General features: G+C 40.9%; 1 protein-coding gene across 5 annotated transcripts in view; it reads left to right on the forward strand.

Moving 5' to 3' along the window:
* Nucleotides 1–26,786, forward strand: part of CSMD3 (CUB and Sushi multiple domains 3) — a 574,504-nt gene that overhangs the window by 476,228 nt on the left and 71,490 nt on the right. For all 5 annotated transcript variants that reach the window (XM_081873886.1, XM_081873887.1, XM_081873888.1 and 2 more), the window contains 15 exons: nt 5,402–5,520; nt 6,073–6,142; nt 6,770–6,886; nt 8,315–8,524; nt 10,333–10,521; nt 10,760–10,937; nt 12,814–12,959; nt 14,188–14,268; nt 16,856–16,969; nt 19,046–19,234; nt 19,523–19,669; nt 21,377–21,565; nt 24,232–24,417; nt 25,456–25,650; nt 26,106–26,279. In XM_081873886.1, the coding sequence (XP_081730012.1) occupies nt 5,402–5,520; nt 6,073–6,142; nt 6,770–6,886; nt 8,315–8,524; nt 10,333–10,521; nt 10,760–10,937; nt 12,814–12,959; nt 14,188–14,268; nt 16,856–16,969; nt 19,046–19,234; nt 19,523–19,669; nt 21,377–21,565; nt 24,232–24,417; nt 25,456–25,650; nt 26,106–26,279 (2,304 nt within the window). The remainder of the gene's footprint in view (nt 1–5,401; nt 5,521–6,072; nt 6,143–6,769; nt 6,887–8,314; nt 8,525–10,332; nt 10,522–10,759; nt 10,938–12,813; nt 12,960–14,187; nt 14,269–16,855; nt 16,970–19,045; nt 19,235–19,522; nt 19,670–21,376; nt 21,566–24,231; nt 24,418–25,455; nt 25,651–26,105; nt 26,280–26,786) is intronic.

The following is a 26,786-nucleotide window of genomic DNA, read 5'->3' on the forward strand; positions in this document are numbered from 1 at the left end:
TCTCTCTCTCTTTCTCTCTCTCTGGCCTCATATTCCCAGACCTAATCTATGGGGTACATATGAGGTAGCCAGAGCCAGAGGCAAAGTGTTCTATGTAAACTAACCATGAATACCCTGGACCACAGCTTGCCCATCTGGGTTTTAAAACCTTCATGACGTGGGAGCAATGTACCTTAGAGATTGTATGAGTCCTTGCCACACTTGTAGTTGATCAGGCCCTGCTTTGCACTGGAAGAAGCAAAGCTTTTACGTAATTCCTCCAAGGCTTTGGAAACAGCCCCCTAATAACAGTTAAAGACTGTTTATCCTCTTGTGATCTTCTAGGGATGTTGTGAGATCTGTGCATTTTTGAAGGCTTTCAGCTGTTGAAGCAATTTGTAGGCTGTTCAGACTTTCTCCGGTGGCTGCCTTAGGATTTTTTGTTTGTATTCCATGTTTAATTATTGTCCTTAAAAGGTGGAATTGTGTTTAATTACATTTGGATGCAGACTGCATCGAGTATGGGAAAACTGATATGTAGATCTTTAAATTGATATATAGATTATTATTATTTTTGAAATGCATTAAAATGTTGCTGTGTAGTATCTGGAGGCCGAAGTTATTTGAAAGGGAAGCAGAGAATACCTGCTAAAATCTGAGGCATAGCTGTCAACATTTCCCTTTTTTAAAGGGAAATTCCCTTATTCCGAATAGGATTCCTCGCAAGAAAAGGGGAGAGTTGACAGCTATGATCTGAGGTGCTTGAGTTTTTCTTTTATCTTGGGTGCAGAGTCATAGCCATCCTTCCTCCTCAGTTGAGACAGTCACATTTCAAAGTTGGGCTTCAAAGGAATGGCTGGAGAAGTGTATCCATAACCAATGAAAACAGGTTTGTATAACCCTGTTTCTGTGCCATGGTGGGAAATCATTTTTTAAATGGAAGCTGACATGTCACAGTTTTGTACATGCTGCATTTCATAGTATTGTTAGGTGGGGTAGTGTACACATGGAACATCACCATGACCCTAGCTAGAATAAGAGACTTTTGTTCGATATTCAGAGATGAGTACAGTTACTGGATGTCCTTATCAGAGGTGGCTTTAGGGTAGCATGACCAGCTTGGGGTGGCACAACCATGCTGTAGAATGGAGCTAGAGAGATTGCGGGGGGGGGGGCTCCAAATTTTAGTGTTGCACAAGTTGCCACTGAAATTTGAGAGCCCAAACTTTGCCACTCACTTTATGAGAGATCCATACTTCACCAGAGGAGGATGAGGGTGGGTGAGTGTCATGAATTCTTCGCGGCACATTAGCAGAAATGCTCAGAGTTCCAGGTTCTTCAGTGCAGTATTATTTATTGTGAGCTATACAGTGGTACCTCGGGTTAAGAACTTAATTCGTTCTGGAGGTCCGTTCTTTGAAACTGTTCTTAACCTGAAGCACCACTTTAGCTAATGGGGCCTCCCACTGCTGCCATGCGATTTCTGTTCTCATCCTGAAGCAAAGTTCTTAACCTGAAGCACTATTTCTGGGTTAGAGGAGTCTGTAACCTGAAGCATATGTAACCTGAAGCGTATTTAACCTGAGATACCACTGTATATATACAAATATCTACAGAAGCAGTTCATACAGTCAGACAGAGCACCTGGCTGCACCTTAAGGCAAATAGGAAGACCCTTTCTCTCTGACAACACTCCTCTACACCACCACCTTACTGCTGGACAGGTTTCCCTTTTAAACTGATGGCAGCCAATCAACTGTCAGCACTTTACAGCTGAGTCATTCTGACCCAGCACCTCCATAGAAAGTATTGCATCAGCCTGTTGCATCAACTAGCAAACTCAAGCCTGCAGACTTATTATCTTACACAGCATTCTGTGAATCCCAACAGTGAGATGGTGGTGCTTATTTCCAATAATTTTGGAAAGAGAGGGGATTCAAAATTGCCATGTAGAGCCAAGCCCTTGTAGGTGTCCCTTGTGACTGCAGTCAGGGGTGGGTATGCATGTTACATTTATTTTCTGCCTACTCCCGTGCTGGTTCCGGGGGGTTACCATGCGGTGTGGTCCGAGTCCAGTCCGAGGTCGAGGGTGTGGTATGAAGGCTGTCCATCAAGGCTGAAGCGGGGTCCAAGGCAAGGAGTCGGGTGAGGTCAGGAAACTCTGGCAGAAGAACAAGACAGGGTGCCGGCAGGAACAGGTTACCAACAATGTTGCTCCCACAACCTGGGACTGGGGCTGACTGGCTTTTATCTGCCCCAAAGCATAGGGCAGTCCCGGTCCACAGGTGACTCGCCTCTCCTGGCCTGGAGGTGAGCACTCCTCCTGCGGGAACTTAGTTCCCTCTGCCTCTCTGCCCTGAGCCTCTGCAGCTCAGGAGAGGCTGGAGGGTTACCGGACCCAGAGGCAGTCTCCTCTTCACCTGACGGGGCTGAGAGTGGAGCACCTGCAGGCAATGGGTCCTCCATCACCTCAGGGGCCAGAGCAGACTCGGCTGGTGTCTGCTCCTGAGGATCCGGCACAGGTGAGGACCCTTCAGGCTCATGCTCCAGCCCCGGCTCAGCTGGTCCTGGAGGCGGGGACTCCTGTGCAGGCTGGGATTCCTCAGGTTCAGCCACTGAATCCAATTCCAAGGCCATCACACTCCAAGGATTTGCAGTTATACATTTATTTAATTATATCTTCACACTTGTGCTGCGAGATCGGTTCGGCTAAGATTTAATGAAATGTGCTAGGCCGTTTGCCAAATAATGATTTAAACATGCACATCCCATGTGCCTGCGCATAGTGATTAACCTTATAGAGGCTGCAGATGGGTTATGGATTGTAACTTTGTTGAGCCATGGGATAAATTCCTATGTGATTTCAACAAGCAGCAAGTTTAAATGGTTAAGTAATTAGTGCTGCACAATAAATAGCATGGTTTCACCAGAATTTATCATACTGTTATTCTGCGCAAGGCCACAAATGGTCCTCCGATTAAGCTGAATATACATCTAAACAAGGTTTTTATTAAGTGAACACAGTAGATTGTTACTTTGAGTTGTTTAGGTTCCATTAACAGCTGTGCTAAGTCTCCAAAACAGCTTTAAGATAAATAGTTTCAAAGAACCCCCAAGCAATTTCCCTAGTCCAGAGCCGCAGAAGTTCAAATAGTTACAAGTAATTTTCACTATGTGAGCTGTAATTTGAAAAGGCTTTTTATTTTATTTTTAATTGGCATATCTGACTTGGCTGAATGTTACTTTACAAGCAAGCTTTTCAGACATGGGCAACATGGGAACCCTTTTGTAAGTGATGCCTATTCAGTTTTAAGCCAATTTTAATGCTGGCCTAACAACCAGAAGCAAGTCCTTCACGTTGAATATTTAAACATCATGCTTAATTTTTAAACACTTGAGATCTTTATGATTATTAAACTTGTGGCTGAAGCACTTTTGGAATCTTGTCTCCTGAAAGGAACTCATACTCTCCTTTCTGCTCACAGGGATTGCTGTGGAAATGCTGCAGAATGCCTTTTCAGTTCTTTCAAATCACCCTCCCCAAATTGGTTTGCTTGCCATTTATACCTAGACAATTATTAGAAATCAGAGGTTCCTAAAGAAAAATACCAAATGTTCCTCAATGAGAAGATGAATCATGGTGGATATGCTTTCCTAAAAGACATACATACTACACACCACTCATCCCCTGAAATTTGTAACTGTAAAAAAGTATTTAATCTTCTGGACTATGTTCTCATTTCATCTGGCTTTATTGAATAACAATAACAATTAATAATAATAATTTATTTTTACCCTGTCCATCTGGCTGGGTTTCCCCAGCCACTCTGGGCAGCTTTCAGCAAAAGATTAAAAGTACAGTGGTACCTCGGGTTAACTACTTAATTCATTCCGGAGGTCCACTATTAACCTGAAACTGTTCTTAACCTGAAGCCCCACTTAGCTAATGGGGCCTCCTACAGCTGCTGCGCTGCCGGAGCACGATTTCTGTTCTCATCCTGAAGCAAAGTTCTTAACCCAAGGTACTATTTCTGGGTTAGCGGAGTCTGTAACCTGAAGCGTATGTAACCCGAGGTACCGCTGTACATTGAAACTTCAGTCATCAAAAACTACACTAAACAGGGCTGCCTTCAGATGTCTTCTAAACGTCAGGTAGTTGTTTATTTCTTTGACATATGATGGGAGGGCATTCCATAGGGTGGGTGCCACTACCAAGAAGGCCCCCTGCCTGAGTTAGAGGAACATTATTATTATTATTATTATTATTAAATTTCTATACCTCCCTATATCCGAATCCAAGTCCCCAACAGTCTATACTCCTTTTTTGTTTATTATGTTTGCTCCACTATGTTTTGTCTCCTTGCTTGCCACTAAATCTTCCCATCACTCATGTCTCTCTTTTCTTCCTGGTCTCCTTTTCTTTACCAGTTGCTGGAAACACAAATGGGGAAAGTAGTTCTGCACTTCTCTCATGTTTGCAGGATTCTCATAGGCGTCTGGTGAGAACAAGACACGGGACTAGATGGGCCTTTGGACTGATCCAACCAGGATCTTCTTATGTCCTTAGTCTATATTCACATTTAGCCGGCACTTTCTTGATCTCCTGCCCTCAGGCAGAAGATATAGAAGCATGATTAGTTGCAGCAACAGGGCAAAGAACAGCTTCTATCTGTGGGCTGTTAGGCTGCTGAACGAAAAGATAACAACAGGGCAACTGACTTTCGGGTTTGGTGGGTGTGCGTCAGTAAACGAGGGGAATTAAGACTAAGAGAGCTGAGTGGGGGGTGCTCGTGTAATCTCACTGTATACAAGTTGTACAAGTGACAATAAAGTATTTCAATTTCAATTTACTTCAGTCTGACTCTTTCCTGTTGCTGCGAGGCTATGCTGTTTAACTTCCCAGGAGATGAGCTGCTCCACTCCCTCTCCCCCCAGTTACAACTGTGAATCGCTCTGAGGCTCTAGCTGAGTAGCTCCAAGAACTGGCCACATAATCCTACTATAGCTTCTGGTGTCTGTGTTTGAGATGCTGTTCACTTGGATGCAGAGGGAGGATATGGAAGCACTGTACCAGACCGTGAATGCTGGAGACTTATATGCATATGCAGTCTGGTTCCTGAATATAGTTGGCAATTGGCCATCATTTTGTACCTGGAGCTATTTTGATCCAGCAGGGCTATCCTAAAACACTTCCCAGAACCCTCTGAAATATTCAGGAGCCCCCTGCCATGCAGTATGATGTGGAAAGCATTCTTTGAGGTTCTGAAATGCACCACTTAATAGCTGCAATTCTTCTGTCATAAATCTCAGTGTGTACTTGCTTGACAAATTGAGCAACTGTGTGCTGTATATGTCTGGGGATTCTGTTTCTATAATGGAGGAAATTTATTTTGTCATTGTTAAGTTTTTTAACTTTTCACAGCTATAGGTTTGGACTCTTGCCCTGAACCTCAGACCCCCAACAGTGGAATTAAAGTTGGAGACAGATACATGGTTGGCGATGTGGTTTCTTTCCAGTGTGATCAAGGATATTCTCTCCAGGTAGATTTTATTTAGCATGCATATGTATAATTTGATTTGTTTGTAAGTAAGCATTCACATAATGCTTCTGCAATATAAAATGTGTAGTAATGAGCTTCAGCGTTGTGATTTGAACCATATAATTGCCATTTCCAGTGGAGCTTGATAAAGATGAGGTAATTGTGGTTTATTATTCAGATGTCCAAGCCCATGAACCTGATTAGTCAATTCCAATGTCCAGGACCTGATATGCTTTCTCCCTAATACTTCCTTTTGTAGGAAGTGAGCTGGGAAACAACATTGTAATGAGCTTTCGTGTGCATGCACACTTCTTCAGATACCTGTATCTGAAGGTATCTGAAGAAGTGTGCATGCACACGAAAGCTCATACCTAGAACTAACTTAGTTTGTCTTTAAGGTGCTACTGGAAGGAATTTTTTTTATTTTGTTTTGACTATGGCAGACCAACACGGCTACCTATCTGTAACTGGAACATTGTAATGATCAGTCGTGGCAGTACAGAACTGCATTGGTAGACTGCTAAATTTGAAAACGTTTATCTTGTCATTACAGGGGCATTCGCATATAACCTGCATGCCTGGACCAGTAAGAAGATGGAATTATCCCATTCCAATTTGCTTAGGTATGTCTTTTGTGCAACACTTTAATTCCAAAGGTGAAAGAACAGCAGACAATGAAACATTTAAGATAAAGCACAAGTGGAACCTGCAACAATATTTTCATTGTACCATTTTTATTACAATGTTTTTAGACACCCAGGGCTCCTTTGGAATGGAGGGAGGGAGGGAGGGATGGAAATGAATTCAGTCAAGCAATCCCACCTCCCCTCATTTTTCATTTCTCTCCCCTCCCAACAGATGCCTACCATTCTATGGCCACTGAACATCCTCTATTCTCCCACTGGCTTTTGTTTTTATTTGCTGGGGGTGGGGAAGGGTTTCACCTCTTTAGATTTCTCCCCCCCCTCTCTCTCTCTCTCTCTCTCTCTCTCACACACACACCTGTTAATCTTGGGGTACCTGGCAGCATGTCGACACCTCAATGCTTGTCGTTAGGCTTGGGGTGCCCCTTTGGCAACCCCCTGAGTTCTGTTAGAGGCCATGTTCATCGTCACATAAAATAATATTCACATATTGATATTTTTTTTAAAAGTCGCATATTTAGCAAATCGAGAAGGCAAGCTTAACTTTTTAATGTTATTTTAATCTTGTTTTGCGTTATATCTTTATATTTCTCTCTCCTTTTGTAGCACAGTGTGGTGGTTCTATGTCAGACTTCAGCGGAGTCATCCTTAGCCCAGGATTTCCTGGGAACTATCCTAGCAGTCTGGACTGTACATGGACTATAAAACTTCCCATTGGTTTTGGTATGTATTAATCCAGCATGACTTTTTGTTATTATTGCTGTACTCTTGTTCTTGTAAGTGCTTTAACTTTCTGATTATATCTCTCCTATATTAACATATAAGCTTTTGGGGTTTGTTATTTTAAGAAGAGAGGAAGCTATGTTTATATTGAGTCAGATCACTAGTCCAACTTGCCCACTATTGTTTACACTGGGTGGTAGTCACCTAAGTTTTACTTAGAGTAGACCCTTTGAAATCAATGGTCCTAACTGAGGGGCAATTCTATGCAAGATCAGCCAAAATGAGTATGTTAGGATGCAGTGGATTTCCAGCTCAGTTGAAGATACATAATGTACTTTTAATGCTAGTGGAATGCATTCATTTAATCATTTTAAATGAGATATAAGTTCACAGCTTTCTGAGGTCTGTATCCAATGAATGGAAACTGTTTGGTTCTTACAATAATTTGCAGTAAATTTGTCTTATGAGGTATCAAAATTATTAATTGATGTAAAAATATTTTGTAAATCTATTTTCTTGCCACATGGAATAGTCCCTCAAAAGGTCCCAAAATAATTATCTTTATTTCATACATTCGTTCAACTGATTCTACCCCAGAGACTCAGAGCAAATGGGATGAATTATATACACATTTAGAGCTAAAATAAAACCTTTCCTTGGAAATGCAGTAGGGTAAGTATTGTATGGAGGCAAAATTGCACAGCAAGAAGCAAACGGAATGTTACTTTCCAATTTAACTGAAATCTGAATATCAATTTTAAAAAGAAAGGGGGAAAGGTTAATGATAAAACTTGATCTAGAAGTTGTTTTCAATACAGAATGAATGTTTTAAATTCTGTTTATATAACTTATGTGATGATGAATGTGTTTAGAGATTGAGGGAGCAATGCTATACAAAAGAAGCTGGCATAAAGTTAGCTGTTAAAATAGTTTTTGAGTTACACCACCCTTTTTGCTATCTGAACTTTTGCTGGGTTGCCAGGTAGTGAGACAGGATCCAACCTAAGTCCCTCCCCTGCCACACCCTCGGAATTCCAATTTTTTGCTGGGCTTACACCAGCTTAAGATCCGCCAAGCTCAGCCCAGCCAGCTGGGTCCCTAGGATGGGGGAAGGTATGCTATAGGATTGCTCCCTGAGTGACTTAAGTAAAATGTGGTTACCTAATGAATCTGATCAGAATCAGATTGCATGTCATTCCAGTAATATGACATCCTCATGATTGCTGTTGTTGTTTTACAGATTTTATAGGTGATAGCTAAGTCATGCTCAGAGAACGCCCATTAAAATCAATAGACTTACATTTAAATACATTTATTTCAGTAGGTCTACTCTGAGCATGACTATTGTTGGATATATTTCTATGCATTATTATTACCCCAAATGTTGGTATATATCATCATACTTGTTTATCAAAAATTGCTTTTCAGGCGTTCATCTGCAATTTGCCAATTTTTCAACGGAGACGATCCATGATTATTTGGAAGTAAGAAGTGGATCAACAGATATTAGTACTGTCATTGGGAGACTCAGTGGCCCTCAAATACCAGCTTCTCTCTTCAGTACAACCCATGAAACTAGCTTATATTTTCACAGTGACTATTCTCAGAACAAACAAGGGTTTCATATTGTATATCAAGGTGAGTGATTTCAAGTACTTATTTTAGAAACTTGTAAAATATGTGGGTTTTATCCAGAGGATGAGAAAAAGCCAAACAGAAGGCAAAGGGGTCAGTATGAAGGGCACGAGGCAATGACCAAGGTTTGTTGGGAGAAGGAGAGACCAGTGAAGAAAACCCAAGTCCACCTGTAGGTTATTGCTTTAGCATGACTGGAAGTATTTGTAACGTCCACCAGCTTCCTAAGGAAGTAGGAGCACCATGAGCCTTTGTGGCTTGATAAGAGCCACATCCTGGGTGCAAGAGCAGTTGGTGAAAAGAAGCCATACACTCAGATAGTGGAGCCAAGCCTGTGGAACTGAGAGTAGACAGGCATCTCGATGCACAGTGTATGCCTTAGGGTTCATCCACAATTCCGCTTGTCCTGCCACTTTCCCCATGGAAAGCCCACTCTTTATCTCTGAATCAGAACAAACGTCAATCAGATTTTGCTCCGATTCACCAGTAAAGAGCATATTTTCCTAGGGAAAGTGGCCACAGGGCAAATGGAAAACCGCAGGACAAGCAAAGTGTGGACAAAATGGTAAGACGTTACAGTTCCAGCAGTGCTTGGTTTTAGGATAATTTTATTGTTTTGTTTCATTTTCTGTGGTTTGTTTTTATGTAGACCACATTATAGCAGGCACTTCCGATTCTCTAGCGACTGCGATCTACTCCCAGTATAATACAAGATCTACCCATTGTCATTGCCAAAATTATGGAGCTTTTTAAAGGGGGGAATAAGCAGAGTTTTTGAGCTTTTTGGGAGAACTATTGCATAAAATCGATAACTCAACACTCAGCTGACCTCTCTCCTTCACACACTCAGCCGCCAATGCAGCGAATACAACCTTTCAAAGCAGCACCAGCAGCGGAGATGGGAAATAGCGCCGGGGTCACTAATGAGAAACAGGGCAATCAGTTTTTTAACTCCTGTGATCGACCTGGAACACAATGATGATCCACTTCTTGGTCGTAGTCGACCGGTTGGACATTGCTGACATATAGGGCTGCCATATGCCCTCTTTTTCCAGGACACATCCTCTTTTTCATGATGAGAATCTCCATAGAGATCCATAGTTAAAAGTTGAAATCAGCAAATGTATCCTCTTTTTTGCTCTTCAAAATATGGCAACCCTAAAAATATGAATGGATAAGCTGTATATAAATAATAAATTTAATAATTCTGAAAGCATAATTCTGTGTATTCAAGCCTGCCATCTGTACTCTTTAGATATTTTTGCACATGGTAGCAGATTAGACATATTGGGTTTTGTCCAGTGATGCAAAAGCAGAGATATACTCACAGAATGACAACTCCATTTCCTCTCGAATCCTCTTCTGCCCATCTGCTCCAGAGAACCTCCCAACCTTCTGGAGCTGATTTTGAGGACTGGAGGGAAAAGGAGAGAAAGGGAAAGTTCAGTTGCACACACAGGCAACTGTTGTACTGGCAGAAGCACAGCATTGCTTTTAGTTCCCTTTGAGCAGAACAGGGTCTCCCAACACTTTCCTGGGAAGGGGGGTATATAATCCTTTCATTTCTGTGGCTTTTTATTTTAGTAAATAAAACAACAAGAACCAGTGATAGTATGCATATTTCAAGTGTGTGTGCAAAAATGTTAGGGAAACTGGGTTCATTGTTGTGACTCATCAGAGTATACCCAGCATCATAACATATTGGAAGAGTTTATAAGGTCTTTTATTTTAAACATTTTTAAAAAGAAAAATATCTGTACAAAGACTTTCTGTTCTGGTGCATAGAAAATATCCTTACTATTTCATTTCAGCATATCAGTTGCAAAGCTGTCCTGACCCACGGCCCTTTCGCAATGGTTTTGTCATCGGAACTGACTTCACTGTTGGGCAGACTGTTTCATTTGAGTGTTTTGCTGGGTACACTCTAATTGGCCATTCAGCACTTACATGCCTTCATGGGATAAGTCGTAATTGGAACCATCCTCTGCCAAGGTGTGAAGGTATGTTTTCAGTAGAAAAGTACTAGTTCATGGAAACTTTCTCTTTATTAACTGTATTCCAATTAAGTCTGTTGACAAATTTGAGCTGAATCAGAAATGGTCTTCTTGAGAGAGTGGGATGGTTAGTGGGCTGCAACATCACATGGTAGTTAAGGCTGCTGGAGAATTGAGAAACGATGGAATTTGTGCACATAATCACTTTTATTGGTGATCTGTTTGGTTTTGTTTGTTTTCATAGCTCTTTGTGGAGGAAATATTACAGCAATGAATGGCACAATATACTCTCCTAGCTATCCTGATGAATACCCAAACTTCCAAGACTGTTTTTGGCTTGTAAGAGTACCACCAGGGAATGGAATTTATATAAATTTTACAGTCCTTCAAACGGAGCCAATATATGATTTCATAACTGTCTGGTAAGCAGAAATTAACATTATTCATTTATTTTATAATCTGGCATGCCTAGGACCACAAATGTTTAAAAGATGCATCCTCTTGATTTGCCTTGCTTTGGTGAGGCAAGGTAGTGTTTTTGCCTGGTGCCTAAAGATATGTAACAAAGGTAAAAGGAAAGCTTTCCTGAGGAGAACATTCCACAAACTGGGAACTGCTGCAGAAAAGGTCTGCTCTCGTGTTGCCATGCTTTGAACCTCTCATGGAGGAGGAGGCACATGAAGACAGACCTCAGATAATGATTGCAGGGTCTGCGTCGGTTCATATGGGGAGAGGCCGTCATTGAGGCATTGCAGTCCTGAGCCATTTAAGCTTTATAGGTCAAAAGTAGCACTTTGAATTGGGCCCTAAAACTAATTGTCAGCCAGTTCAGTAAGGCCAGGGTTGGTGAATTTCCCAAACTGTCTTCAGCGTCTGCCCTCATATAACACACATTGTGGTAATCTAACCTCAGTACATCTCAAAATACTAGCTACAGGAGAAATAATGCATTTATTTATGTATTTATCTGTTGCTATATCTGTATTGTCCCTGTTATACCTAATAGCAAATTCAAATGTATCCCTATCATGTTTTATGACTTCCTTGGAAGTGGCTGGAACTGGTCTGTGACCGAAATAATAAAATTCCTTTTTCAATTTATATCCCACCTTTCCTCCCCAAGGAGTCCAAGGAGGCAACACAAAAAATTAGTAAAAATGTATTTATATTTTTTAAAACAACAACAACAGCAACAACTCCAATACAGATGTGGACTGGGAAAGTGGGCTATTCCCATCATGTCCTGCTAGTCCTGCTTCCCAGGGACATCTCGTTAACCACTGTGAACAGCAGGATGCTGGAGTAGATGGACTGAAGTTTCTATCCAAGAAGGCTGTCATGTTCTTTTGAATCCATCCAGCATGTTTTACATTTATGCTATTTATCCAATTCAAATTTCAAGCAGTGTTGATAGCATCCTGTGAAATAACTAGACACTTGGTACAAATCAAGAAATAGGTTGAAAAACAACCAACAGTTGAAGAGCACCTCTATACGTTTCATTTTAAAACAAAAATTCAGAATAAAGAAAAAGAGCAGCAGGATGAGATGCAGACATTTTGCCCTGTATTGCGTTGGTTAAAAATCTGCAAGAATGTTAGGGGCCACATAATTTTAAATGGCCTGTTATTTTTACATTCTTTCAAATGTCAGTGTTTCATTGTCTGAATATGACCACATATCACATGAATGTGACCAAATGCTAACAGCTGCAGCCACAATGAATTTCACCTGCACATTAGGGGGAGATATAGTTTGCTCCATAAACATTGTTTTCAGAACATTAAATACCTGTAAAATACACTTGACAGAAATCTTATGGACACTAAAAGTGTGGTGTGCACATATTCCATGGTTGTTTCACACCATAGTAAAGGATCGGAACAGTCCAAAATACTATAAGCACCACTCTTGGAACAGCAGAGTCTCCTTCCTATCTTCAAGTTTAGAGACTTGAAGGTGAGGATGACACATACTGATATTATCCCAATTCCTCCAAGTGTGTCAAGGTTCATAAAACAAAATAGGGATGGTGGAATTGGGGGCTTGAAAGGGTGTGAATGTATGTGCATTTCTGTTCATTTTTCAGAATGCACACAAACATATTCAACAGAAGTTCCACTGAAATTGGGACCTGGTGCTCTCTGAACTTTGCTCATTATAGCTTACATAATTGCCTATTTTCCCACTCTTCCTCATTTGCACTTCTTTTCGGCACGTTTTGCATTCTTTACTAGAGTGTGTGGCAAAGGCATAAATTTAATTTATAGTGTTGTTTTTTGCCTATGTTTCTTTTAGGGATGGTCCTGACCAAAGTTCTCCTCAGATTGGACAGTTTAGTGGCAACACTGCATTGGAATCGGTCTATAGCACTTCGAATCAGATACTGATAAAATTCCACAGCGACTTCACAACGAGTGGCTTCTTTGTGCTTAGTTACCATGGTTGGTGTTGCATATCTTTATACTGATTGTCTCCCAATTGGTGTTTTGTTTAGCTGTTCACTTTCAGATTGACTGCACATTGTAGAGCAGTAATATGGCTGGTTGTAGGGAAATTGAAATACTGGTAGCCTGCATTGCATAGGAATATGGATGGCCATAGGATTTGTAAAGAGAAGAGCAGGACATGGGTAATAGGATTACATCGGTGCTGAAACTACTCCAACATATTATCTGTGAACTACTGACCATCCTAGACAGTGATGTTTTCATTTCACTGACTCACAGTCCTTCATTGGAAGGCCTGTCCTTGCATACTGAAAGCCCATTCATCCTCTTAAACTAAAAAAGCAACAACAGATCTCATAACAGTGGCACAAACACAGGGACCAAGCCGCAATGAATTACTCAAGAGAAAGGGACAAGAAATTCCCCTAGTCCTCATTTGTTGGATTATTATTCTTATATCTCACTTTACAGATGACTCTGGGCAATTTACAAGCATACAATAAAAACAGCTTAAAATTGCTTTAAAAAAACCATTTTAAAAACAAAAACCAACTAGAGATCCACAGTACAAAATGAACACCTAAGGCAGAGACCTTTTCATCAAGTCTTCAATTTTTTGAGACAGCGCAGATAGGGGGTGCCTTATCTCAACAGGGATGCTGCTGGAAAAACAAAACACTCTCTCAGATTTGGTGGGATGAAAGAAATGTCCGAAGGGCAGAAAAGAAGCAAGTCCACCATAAGGTTTCTTGAGTATCCTCAAAGAGTGGTTGAATACATGCCAAAAGTAATGCTACCACAAGTTAGGAACTGTTTCTAGGGGCTGCTGTTTTCGCTGAGCGTTACAACAAAGGGTAGTGTTATATCAAATTTTCTTCTGATCAGTTGGACATTAGAGGAAGCTGTATGGTTATGCCATAGTCATTTAGTCATTTATAAGATTGTTATTCAAAGTGAGCAAAGGAGTTGGTACAGTATTCTTTCTTTCTTCTTCTTCTTTGCCCACAAACTTGTAGTAATGCCTTCACCAGGTTCCCCAACATATGTGATAATTGGACAATCCCCATTGGGAATGAATGTAAGGCATTTTCTTAACATCCCAAGTCCTGTTGAATCAGGGTAGTTTGCTTTTAGATGTTGATACTTTCAAGAGAAGGCTATAAAAGTTGTTCTCCTATGAAACAGAGCAACAAATTAATCATTGTGCTTTTGCATTCCATAGCATATCAGCTTCGAGTGTGCCAGCCTCCACCTGCTATACCGAATGCTGAAATTCTGACTGAGGATGATGAATTTGAAATAGGTAAAGTCAATCTAAGCATAAATAACATATATTTCCTCCCATAAAGAAAACTGCTGAATGTGCACAGACAAGCACTGTGGTGTTTAAGCTCCGTATCAGTATGGGCAAACGTAAAAATTTCATCTGGCTTTGCATGCTAGAACAGCCTACAATTTAACTGAACTAAAGACCCTTGAGAATTTGTAAAATATCTAGATAATCAGAGGTTCAGACAACTGGAAGGTGCAACTACATAGGCTTATGATTTCTAGCAGCAGTTTGGTGGAAGGTGACAATTAAAATATAAGGAGATCATGATCAGTGAAAGCCCATTTTCTGGATTCTGTTGTCGTTGTATTATCTAAATATGAAAACAAGAATTATCTCCATGGCATTGGATCTAGCTGTTCCCATAGGTAGGTACAGAAATAGTTGACGCTTGCTTCCCCTCTGCTAGCAGCCTTATGTGTCTTCACAGAACTGCCCAAGATGGCTGGGTGCCCTTCAGAACAGTGGAAGGTAGCCCCAGGTACTACAGAGAGGGAATAACAGAAATCCCACTTACATCTGTGGAGAACCCAGGTGACAGAGGGACACTCACTCCAGCAAATGGCAGAAGCAATTCTTATTTCCCAGAGTTGCCATATTTCATAGGAGAGTTGTTGAACTTTTTTTGTAAAATTTAAAGAAGCATGAAGTTTTTGGCCAAAGTTGTTGGAAATCTCAAAAAAAGAGAAGGAAGTTGTGAGCTATTTTTAAGGAAATTTACCGACATCTACGTTTCTGACATGGGTTGCCATACGTCCAGATTTTCCCAGACTATTAGCAATTCTCCAACAGCCAAATCCCGGTGGTTTTGTGGCCAATCCACATGTATTCAATATGCATAGCTGTCAACTTACAGATTTGAAAATAAGGGACCAGCAGCCTTGAAAATAAGGGACCAGCAGCCAAAATAAGGGACCTGCAGCCTCACCTGTTCCAGGCACTCCAGTCTTCCTGTCGTCCTGCAGTCTGGTCAAACTCATGCTGGTAGCTTCGAGAACACTGTCCAACCAACTTTGTAACCAGAGGTTCAACTGAATAGAATCTGAATCACATGCACCACAAGGCCTATGAAACCTCAACTTAAGATGGCTCCCCGGCCTGGCTTTGTACTGCAAAGTTTGCAGCAGTACGTGCAACAAAATGGCGTCCAGCATTCAAAACCCTCCCAGCTTTCATTAACTAGCCACACACAAGGCATGCAGGCTCCACCCCTCAGTCGTTCTTAGACTTCTTATTGGGTGAGCAACACAGCCAAGCAACACAGTTGGAGCCTCCCTCTTCCCTGGCCGGCAGGGAGGGAGGGAGGGAGGGAGGGAGGGAGGGAGGGAGGGAGAGGAGCTGCATCCTTTGAAATTTAAGGGACATTTAAGGGACATCCATCAATAAGGGACAGCAGCGGGACATGGCGCTGGAATAAGGGACTGTCCCTTCAAATAAGGGACACTTGACATCTATGTCAATATGTATCCCTATTTCCAAGATAGTGACACTTCTTAGCACAATCTGGGAAATGGTACGGTCCCACTGAGACTTTTCAGTTGACTATGGTGTAAAGCCTTCTGTACTCTGTGGCACTAATCATCTGGCCAGCAGGGTTTGGCTGCAATCCTAGACAGCAAGATGTGCAGATCTGTGAGAAAGGTGCATGCAGCCAGATGCAATTGGAGAGGCTTTACTGCAGCCAATTACCTGGCTGAATGGACAAGACCCTTTTATCTTTAAGACCTGTTTGCTTGTTCAGCTGGATGATCACCTGCTGTAAAAAACATTTTTTTTAAAAAAAAAAACCCATCCAACTGCAAGTGCTGAGCCTACATATATGACTATTCAGCATTGTGTCTTTTCTGGGGATGGTGAAGGTAAATTAAAGTGTCACACGGAGATATTGACTGGTCCTTTTAAAATTGATTGGCACTTGTCACTGAAATCTGTTCTATTTATTGGCTTGTACTTATGATGTTTCATGTGTTTTGAACCTTTTTAGTTTTGTTTTGTAAACCACCTTGTGAAGTCATGGTCAGGTTAGAAATCCATTTAACAAATAAACAAGTATGAATAATACAATGTTATGAAACCCATTGGGTGCTGACTCTAGAGTGTTAAAAATAATAGTTACGTTTTTTTCAAAAGTTGTTTTTGAATCTTTTCCTTTGCAGTTTTAATTTCAAAAAGCCATGTACTAACCACAATGTATATTATGTCTGAGGAGGGACAGCAGGAATAAGGGTACTTGATGGCTTCCTCTTAATTACTGTCATGACTACTAAAAAAAAAAAATGCAAAGCTTTTAAAACTCCACCATTCTGCTGCATTGCTTCGCAGAGTAATAAGCATCCAAATGTGTGAGTCATACTAATAGTAGAGCTGGCAAGAAATGATAAATGTGTCTGCTCATTTGCCACAACATTTCCTGTGTCTAATCAAAGCTATTTGCGCCAGTGGTCATTTGCAAACTATATATGTTGGGAAAGGTACTTCATTACTCAGTGTGACTATCAGTGCCAAAAGTCCCCATTAATTGTTGTTTAACCACAGCTTTCTCCTTTTTTTTATCAAATAGGGGACATAATAAGGTACCAGTGTCTACCAGGCTTTACATTAGTTGGTAATGAGATTCTGACATGTAGACTTGGAGAGAGGCTACAGATGGATGGAGCACCACCTACTTGCCAAGGTTTTCTGCTTCGATATCTTTTGTTTAGATGTGTTTGCATATTGTGATATGTTTTCAGAGGTTTCAGAGATTTCCTTCTAACAGACACATTGAACATTAGAGTGCTCAAAGGGCACTGGTTGCAACTCTTTTGGCAATCCTGTATTTCTGTTGCCATGTTGCAAATGAGTGAAGGGGGAGCTGAGATTGAGAGGAAGTTGGCTTCCCAAAGACAAAGTGACTTCATGGCAGAGGTGAAACTGAAATCAGGAATTTTCTGATTTCTACTTCAGTTTCCTAGCTACGTCGATCCTCATTTATCGAGGTTCTCTGCAACTCACCTACCCCGATCCTCTGTGCATTCATCATCATCATCATCATAGACTTTTATTGCACTAGCTATAGGTCATGGCATCATTCAGAAAAATAACAAAAGGAAAAACAGCAATAACCATAAAAATCATCAGGCACCACACATACAGTATAAACCATGGTCACAACTACTAAGATTGTTGCATAAAATAGAATAGCAGAGGATTCTCTAGTAAAATGTGCCAAATTAAATATCTACCTATTCTAGAAGTTTCAGTCCTTGAGGGTTAACTTTCTTGTCCATGGAAGTGCAAGTAAAGGGGAAACTGTCATCCAGATCTATCCCTCGTGGCGTTAGTCTTCTTTCTGAGCCATCCCCGATGCAGGCATTAAAGTCCCCACATAATAGGATTTGAGCAGCTGGGCTTTTCACATTTGTCTGCTCTATAAGACTTGTTAGGTCGGTCCAAATCTTAACCACCATGTCTAGGGTGCGTACTGGTGGGAGGTAAGTGTTAATACAGAAAAATGGACCTCCTGCCACTGCACTAAACTGTAGTGGCAAGAAAGATTCATAACCTCTGTGCATTCGGAGCAGAATATACTGGCAACATATGTTGTTCCAGTCATATTATACATGTGTACAATTGGTAACATGACCCTTTAGAGATTCTTCTGATTCAGCAGCCTATAAATGTTTTGAAATAAATAAATAAATAAAATATCAGATAAGGGACATAAATTGATTACCTACTGCCACAGGACCCCTTTCACCCTGAACAGAATCCATCTAACCCTCCAGTAAACACCATTCAGAAGGAAAAGTCTGTTCAGAAAGGCCTTCTGTATTGGCTTCCTATGGGCAATTCTTTTGGCTACCTTGGTAAATAACCCATCAAGCAGTTGCAGCTGCTCAAACTCTTATAATGCCAATGAAACTCCCATGGCATTTTAAATTAGTGGAAGTCATGTTGTAGCATAAACACTCTGCTCCTGGGTCAATGGTTATTTGCCTGCACACACAAACACATACACACAAATTTCAGTTAATTGGCGTCTGTAGAAAGCAGAAACAAATGATTAAAGTGATAGCCTGGAACAGAAGCAATGTAATTTTTCTCTAATACAGAATCAGAGGAACACAGTTCCTTCACATTGCAGAAAGCCAGTGGAGGAACAACAAGAATGAAAAGAAACCAAATGAGTTAATTAAGCTTAAATGGTCCCAAATGTCTCTCAAGGACCATAGACTCTACTCCAGTGCTGGTGTAAAGTGTTTGCTTTCAAGTTCCCCACTGGTGGTGATAGGAAGGGGGGGAGGTACCCTCCCACCATGCTAGGGACCAGAGATCCGAAAAGTACCTACTAGGAATGAGGGAGGAAACTGATTGCTGCTTAAATTGCACTTCCTGCTGGCAGGAACCATTATTAGGCCCCAAACTGAGGCATTATGAGGCAAGGGTTGGACAGAGCCCCCTGGATCCAATACCCCTTTGTCAGAGAGGCAACTGTAAGGAAAAGCTTGGCATCTTTCATTATTTAATTCATAAATGTTTTTACCAGAAAAGGAACATTTGGGTCACTTAACAAAAGGGAGAGGAGAACAAATGCAAAAACTATAAAGCATTATTCTTAAAATTTAAAAACCTGTACTGATTTTTATCTGTTCTATGTTAATAGAAATGAAATTATTGGTGCACACGTTTAAAATGTAGAAAAAATAAGACTTCTGTCATGCAGTTTTCCAGCTATCTAAACATTTATAGCAATTCCTCTCTTTTGCAGTTCTTTGTCCTGCAAATGAATTGCGTCTGGATTCAACCGGAGTGATACTGAGCCCTGGCTACCCAGATAGCTATCCAAACCTCCAGATGTGTGCATGGACCATTACAGTGGAAAAGGGTTATAATATCAGCCTTTACTTTGAATTCTTCCAGACAGAAAAGGAATTTGATATACTTGAGGTGTTTGATGGTAACTATAGGACATACAACCTCGGATGATTTAGTATACATTGTTTTTAGCCAGTAACTTTTAAGTTGTGTATTTTATCATGCATGCGGTTTCAGTGTTATTGTTGCTTTTCATTTTAGATTGCACCCTGTTATTAAAAATTCCCTATATATGCCATTAATGATATGGCTACAATGTATTGCATTAATTTACTTACTACTTGTTTAGGAATCTCTTTTAGTATATCTCTAATTTTAGTTTCCTTTCTTTTCTTCTCTCTGCCTTGCTACCTCTTCCAACATCACCAAGGATCAAATAGTCACAGTCCGTTACTAATCTCCCTAAGTGGAGATTATTCCTCATCTCTAAACATAACTAGCAGTGGCCATGAAGTTTTTCTCCGGTGGTCTGCAGACCATGGCACAAACAAAAAAGGTTTCAGGATACGATATATAGGTAAGTCAATCAAATCTTTCTCTTTTCTATCTTTTCTACCTTTCAAATACACCAGCAAGCTCAACTTTCAGCTGTCATAGTCAGCGTTGGAAAGATCCAGCCAGCATCATGCTGTAATGGAATTTTCCCTTCCTTCTCTATCCTGTCCCACATCACATTCCCCCCAATCTGCTCCACAGGGTTTCCCAACCCCCTGGAGCACATTGTGCTGGCACATGGATAGAAGAGGAAGGAGAAATCCCATTTGCAGACTTCCTCAATCTTGGTCCTCCAGATGTTTTTGGCCTACAACTCCCATGATCCCTAGCTAGCAGGGCCAGTGGTCAGGGATGATGGGACTTGTAGTCTCTAAACATCTGGAGGGCCGAGGTTGAGGAAGCCTGACCTAATCCTATGGTCAAAAAAGCTTCTCTCCAGCTTCTTTAGTGCCCTTTAGCCAATTAATTGCCTTTTGATAATTAACCATGTGAGCTGGAAAGTCAGGAAACTCCCTGGACAGGACAACTTCTGGATCCCAAGACAAAACAATAATAAAAGTGTTTGTATGTGTGTGTGTGTGTGTGTGTGTGTGTGTGTGTGTGTATCTCACCTACGTCATGCTAGAGAAAAGAAAGAAAGCACAAAATATTCATTGCTAGAGAGCTAATTTTAGAGGTGTTCATTGAGTTAATTTGCAGACAGAAGTTACAGACTGGACTATCCTCAATGATCTTTTTAAAGAATACAAACCCAATTTGCCTCTGAAAAAAGATATCAAAGAAGCAGACAACAGTATTTCAAACAGAAGTGTGGGGAGGGTGCATGGGGGTGGGTGGGGGTGTACACTATGCAAGACCCATCTTGAACCAGAAGTTCTCTTGAAAAGAAAAAATAAAGTAATAGTCATTTCCATCTGTTCAATGTGTCAAAGTTCTCCCTGTCCTCCACCTCATGCCTGGTGTATCCATATTCTTTTCATGCTGCAGATGCCATCCTTCATGATCTTCCTACCCATATTAATTACCCTAGATACATGTTAAAACAAGTATCAATTACATTATGCAGAAACTTCAGATAAAAATTTGAACTTGGATGTTGACACAATCTAAGTAGATTACATTTGTAATTAACACATGCAAATGTGATCAGATGGGAAGAAATAAGATTAATAAACAAGGTTTGTACATAGGAAAAAGAATCATAATGTATGTCCTAACTGGTGAAGTCGTTTATGCCCTATTAAAAAATATGCAATACAGATATTTTACAAGAGATTATGAGTTTGGATATGTTGATTGTGAATTCTGCTTATCTATGCAACCCAGAGATCCATCTTCCTTACCCAAATGTTTGTGCAGTTTTTTCTCAAGCCAAAAGCCAAGTGTAAACAGGTGAAACAACCACAGTTATCATTAGCCTAAGGCCAGACCTTCACTACTTTTCCCACTGGGGCATATAGGTGACAACCAGGCTGCCCCATTTTCAAAGTATTATGAAGCCCTTTTTGTCCCTGCTTGCTATTGCCCCCACCCCAAAGTGGGCTGAGATGTGGTCACTGTCAGAATACAGCCTTATTATCCCTCCTTTCCTTGGGGTCTTCAACACTGCTGCTAAAGGGGTCAAGGCTACAAAGTTTGCAATCCCCACAGGAAAATGCCTGCAGTTAAATAAGGTGATATGTGGGGAAGAAATCCACCCACTGATTGCTTCTTTCTTTTGTTTTCAAAGCCCTTTACTGCAGCACCCCAGAGTCACCTCCTCATGGGTTCATTGTTAGTCAGACAGGTGGGCAGCTGAACAGTGTGGTTCGCTGGGCTTGCGACCGCGGATTCCGCCTCGTCGGAAAAAGCAACGCTTTGTGCCGGAAATCTCCCAATGGATATCATGCATGGGATGCACCTGTCCCGGCATGTCAAGGTAATCAGCTTTTCCTTACAGAATTGGATTTGCCCACTTTGATTCCATTCCAAATATCCATGGATGCTCTAGTGCACGAGTAGCGTTGCTAACTCCAGTTAATGCAAAAAAGGAGAAAAACTCCATTTTTATTTGACTTATTTAAGCTAGGGAATCTTTGAGCCATTATTCACGACAAGCTCCAGGGCATAATGCAATTAACCAAGTGGCATGAAGCAAAACATTCAACAGTAAAGCAATATAATATGCATAGCCGGCAGTCTGCATTGAATTGCACACGTTAGGGTAAAGTGTGCACATTTTCAGCACCGGGGTGCCAATTCAGTCATTGGGACATATGCGGTTGTCACTTAAATGATATGTTTGGAATAGCCCCCCATAAGTGCCCTTAAGGGACGCGGGTGGTGCTGTGGGTTAAACCACAGAGCCTAGGTCTTGCCGATCAGAAGGTTGGCAGTTCAAATCCCCGCAATGGGGGCTTGGTCCCTGCTTCTGCCAACCTAGCAGTTCGAAAGCACGTCAAAGTGCAAGTAGATAAATAGGTACCACTCTGGCGGGAAGGTAAATGGTGTTTCCGTGTGCTGCTCTGGTTCGCCAGAAGCGCCTTAGTCATGCTGGCCACATGACCCGGAAGCTGTATGCCGGCTCCCTCGGCCAATAAAGCGAGATGAGCGCCGCAACCCCAGAGTCGGCCATGACTGGATCTAATGGTCAGGGGTCCCTTTACCTTTACCTTAAGTGCCCTTAAATTCAGGGAATCAAGAGCTAGAAAGTGGAGCTGAATATCTGTTTCCCAAGTAGGATTCCCCCAGGTTTGTGGGTTCTCAGGCAGGCAGTAGCACTTGTAATGGTGCCAAAATGTATGGAACCGACACCATGCTTAAGCTGTAATATATATACTCAATTTAGCCCAAAAATATTTTACTGTGGTTTGCCTTTTTTATTAATAGTTTTTTCCTCCTAGGCAAATCCTGTGTCACAATAGCCTCTACAAGTGAGAATTTCCTTCATTGCGTTATCTTTATCCAAACCAGAACAATCCCTTTATTTTCCTTTCAGCGTTATCAAATCATTTTTATCTGGTCTACATTCAATTGATGGGCCTGTGAAAAATTTAGAACCATAAAATAGAGGCAGAAGAATGTCCCAAACGCACCGACCTCAGCCTTCAGTTTGCATTGTTCCATGTAGTCTACTGCATCAGTTCATATTTATGGAAAAAATATCTAGAGGGAAACAATATCTGGCAAATATTAGTTTGCTAGGATAGCCAGGGAAGGAAATAGGAGGTGATGTGGTTATTGGAGGAAAGAAAAGGTACAGTGGCTTTATTAGAACAAGCAAAAGTAAACTGTGTGCAAAAGGTCGAAGCACAGAAGAGCCTTTGATATACTATATCTGCCTCCATTAGAGCCACTGCTGCTACTTTGATTTAGTTGTTGTTGTTTCTGCTGCTGCTGTTACATTTACATCCCATATTTCCCCCCAAAACCTGATGGTTCTTCCCCTTCCCATTTTATCCTCAAAATATCCCTGTGAGGTAGGTTAGGCTGAAATACAGTGTTTGACGAGTTTTAGTCTAACCTAGAGGTGTCCAAAACTTTTTCAAAGAAGAAGGCCAGATTTTATGAAGTGAACATGCAGCATGCGGGCTGACCAAAGTTGTTGACCTTTTTTTAGAACCATGGGGAGGAATTGCCTGTGGGGGCTGGATTAAACCGACTGACGGGCTGGATTAAGCCCCTAAAACAGACTTTGGACGTGCCTGGTCTAACCAGTTCACCACACTGTATCTCAATGATGGTGAGGATAATAGTGAAGGTAATGACCATCACTATGATCTGGGCTGCTCCTACTGTTTTGCAGTGTGAGGCGGCTGCTTTAGGTAGCAGATCCTCTGGGATGGGGACAGCAGTGGCAGCTGCTCAGACTGTTCCACTGGAGGTCTCCTAGCCAATCATCTATTTTGGATGATACAGATGTGTGTCATGTGCCCTGCCCTCTATCCCCCTAAGGTCACCTGCTGCTTTCAGGTGCACAAGAAGCCTCTGCCCCATCAACAGTGTTCAGTTAAGATACACCTGTTAGTCTGGAATGGCAGTTCAGGGCCATTGCAGCAACAGTCAAGATATGTGCATGAGTTAATTTGGTTTGATCCTATTTACTTTGAAGTAAGTCTGCTGTATTCATTGGGACTTATTCTTGATGGTTAACCTGTGAAAGGTCGAGTAAGAACATAAAAAATAGTAGAAAAGCCCTGTTGGGTCAGGTCAAAGGCTCATCTAGTCCAGCATTCTGTTCTCAGAGTGGCCAACCGGTTGCCAATAGGAAGCCAGCAAACAAGACCTGAATACAGCAGTTCTATACATTGTACAGTTGAATACTGAAACAGTGGAGACCATCTGGAATGAATGAGCGATTACAAAGAGCAAGTGAGAGTGCTGTTGCTTGCTGTGTTCCAGCCTAAGAAGGGGTTTAAAATAAATCTTCCTTGATAATATTTTATATGTTTTCCTAATCCTTCCTTCCTTCCTTCCTTCCTTTCTCTCTATATAGATAGATACATACACATATATGTTTCTGAACTTCAAAGATATGATAAGCAGATTAAGACAAGGCAGTATGATGATATTGTGTCTAACTGTGTGTTTGTTTCAAACCTGCAGCTATCTCTTGTGGCATTCCCAAAGCCCCAGTGAATGGTGGGATATTAACTACAGATTATTTGGTAGGCACACGGGTTACTTATTTTTGCAATGATGGGTACAGGCTATCATCCAAGGAACTTACTACAGCAGCATGTCAGCCAGATGGCACGTGGAGCAACCATAATAAAACACCTCGTTGCGTAGGTAAGGGCAATCTAGATGTACTTTTCCAGCTGAATTTCTTTTGCTATTTTTGTTGTCATCAGCTTTCATTTAAGTGAACAGTTGCTAGCCCAAAGCTGCCCAATAATTCCACAACCAGTGCATCTGCCGTTGGGATTAGAATGCAAACTAGAAGAAGCAAAGAAACTACTTGGTTAATGAAAATAGCAGAGCAACAGAAAGGTTTGGTAAACATTATGGGGTTATTTAGATCATAGTTGCAGGCATAGGTTCATGAAAAAGCATCAAAAGCTGTGAAATTCTCCAAGTGTTGGACATCTCCCTAAAGGCATGTATGGAGTAACACAAGGGAGGAAGGATATGTTGTGTTGAGTTAAAAGAATTGACTCATGGACCTCAATTTTTTAAATAGCTGTAAGTGAATCACTGGTTATTTGCAAATATATCTTGATCTGCAGAGCTTTGTTGTTATTTTAAATCTTGCATAGCACTTACTCAGGATAAACACACTATAAAAGTAAGATAGTATTGTGATTGTAAAGTTTTGTTACTAAGCTGAGAGTTTGAGTTTCCCCTCTCCCCCATGCAACCAAATGATAATATCAAGGGAAATGACTTTTGTAAACCATAACATGATCCATTTCTGGAGCAGGGGTAGTTTTTCTAGAGGGGGAATGAAAGCAGGAATTCTCATTGTGTCAGCGAAAGTTAAAGATGACTAAGGGGGTTGGGGGAGAATGCCCGTAATCTGGAAGTGCTTTAAAACTGTGATACACTATCCATTAAATAATTTGTTTGAGCAGTAAAATAATACTCACCCTCCAGATCTAAGGAGGAAAAAAAATGAAATACAGGGTATTCATATTCATAAAATGAATATAGCTTGACTCCCCAAATTAGCTGTAGATTATTGTGCAGCTGTTTAAATTGGCTGGGGCAACCTGGCCAGATGGATGGGGCATAATGATGATGATGATGATGTTGTAAATGTATATAACTTCATATTCACAAATTTACTAATTGGACTTCAAGACAAATTTTCCTCCCTCCTCTCTCTAGTTGTTACATGCCCAAGCATCAATTCTTTCACCTTGGAACATGGAAGGTGGCGTATAGTGAATGGTTCTCACTATGAGTACAAAACAAAAGTTGTTTTCAGCTGTGATCCAGGATATCATGGATTGGGACCAGAATCCATTGAATGTCTTCCCAATGGAACTTGGAGTTGGAGGAATGAGAGACCGTACTGCCAAAGTGAGTACCGGCCAAAATTGTCCGGCCCAAACCTATTAAATTCTCAATATTTCTGCAGACAAGTCCATCATGATGGCTTACTCAGAAGATAGGTCTGCATCTGAAACAACTCATATTCATGCTGACTTATACTAATCACATTCAGGGGCAGCTTCATACATTTCAGAAAGCAAGGAGTGAGATTAAAGTGAGGGGGGTTTTTTGGTAACTATTTATAAAACAGCCATAAAAGTCATTAATTTTTTCTATGACATTAGTATAATTTAACAATTTTTTTGATAGTATGAACATTTTTTATAATATAATGTTTCGGGTTTGTTATTTGCAGTCATCTATCACTCTACATTCACCCTAAGATGTAGCATTTTAATCACCTTCACTGAAAAACGAGCACTGAATGTTTACATGTGGATTTTGTGTGTGCAACATATTTCTCCTTCTTTTAACTTTTAAAGTTATTTCCTGCGGCGAGCTTCCTATACCTCCAAATGGGAATAAGATTGGAACTCAGATCACCTATGGCTCAACAGCTATCTTCACTTGTGACTTAGGATTCATGTTGGTGGGCTCAGCTGTAAGGGAATGTCTCTCTTCCGGACTATGGAGTGGAACGGAAACAAGATGCTTAGGTAAGGAATTAGTTTCCCTTTGTGCCAATTGTAAATTTACAGCCCTACTGTGTGGTCATGTGACCATATGTGCTGACTTGAGCATCCATTTCCTGTCAACAAATTTATTTCTGTTGCATTCAAGAGAAACTTTCCTTACTGAAATATCCTTTCCAATTGAGTTTAAGGCAGTGATAGCATTCTGAAGTTGCCATTATAGTTCCATTATCATTTATCATCACAATGGCAGAGTGCAAGGCAATGCAATGAAATGGCACATGGTAATATAACTTTACTTTTAGGATTTCAACCTGCAGGGGTAATGTTCATTCTTCCTTTGCTCAGCCTTCCGCCCCAACCTGTATGTTTTCATTTTTATTTATACTAGTAATTTAGTAATGGTTCTGTGGTTCCAATTTTTTTCCATGGTTAGCCTTCCAAAAACAAAATGGCAGAGCCACTTGAGCTAAAAGTATTTGGCAGAGATTAGCTTTCTACATGTGTGTAGATCTGAAGTGTTGACACAGG

The sequence above is a fragment of the Podarcis erhardii genome (assembly GCF_964252035.2).
Source record: "Podarcis erhardii genome assembly, chromosome: 8".
NCBI lineage: Eukaryota > Metazoa > Chordata > Lepidosauria > Squamata > Lacertidae > Podarcis > Podarcis erhardii.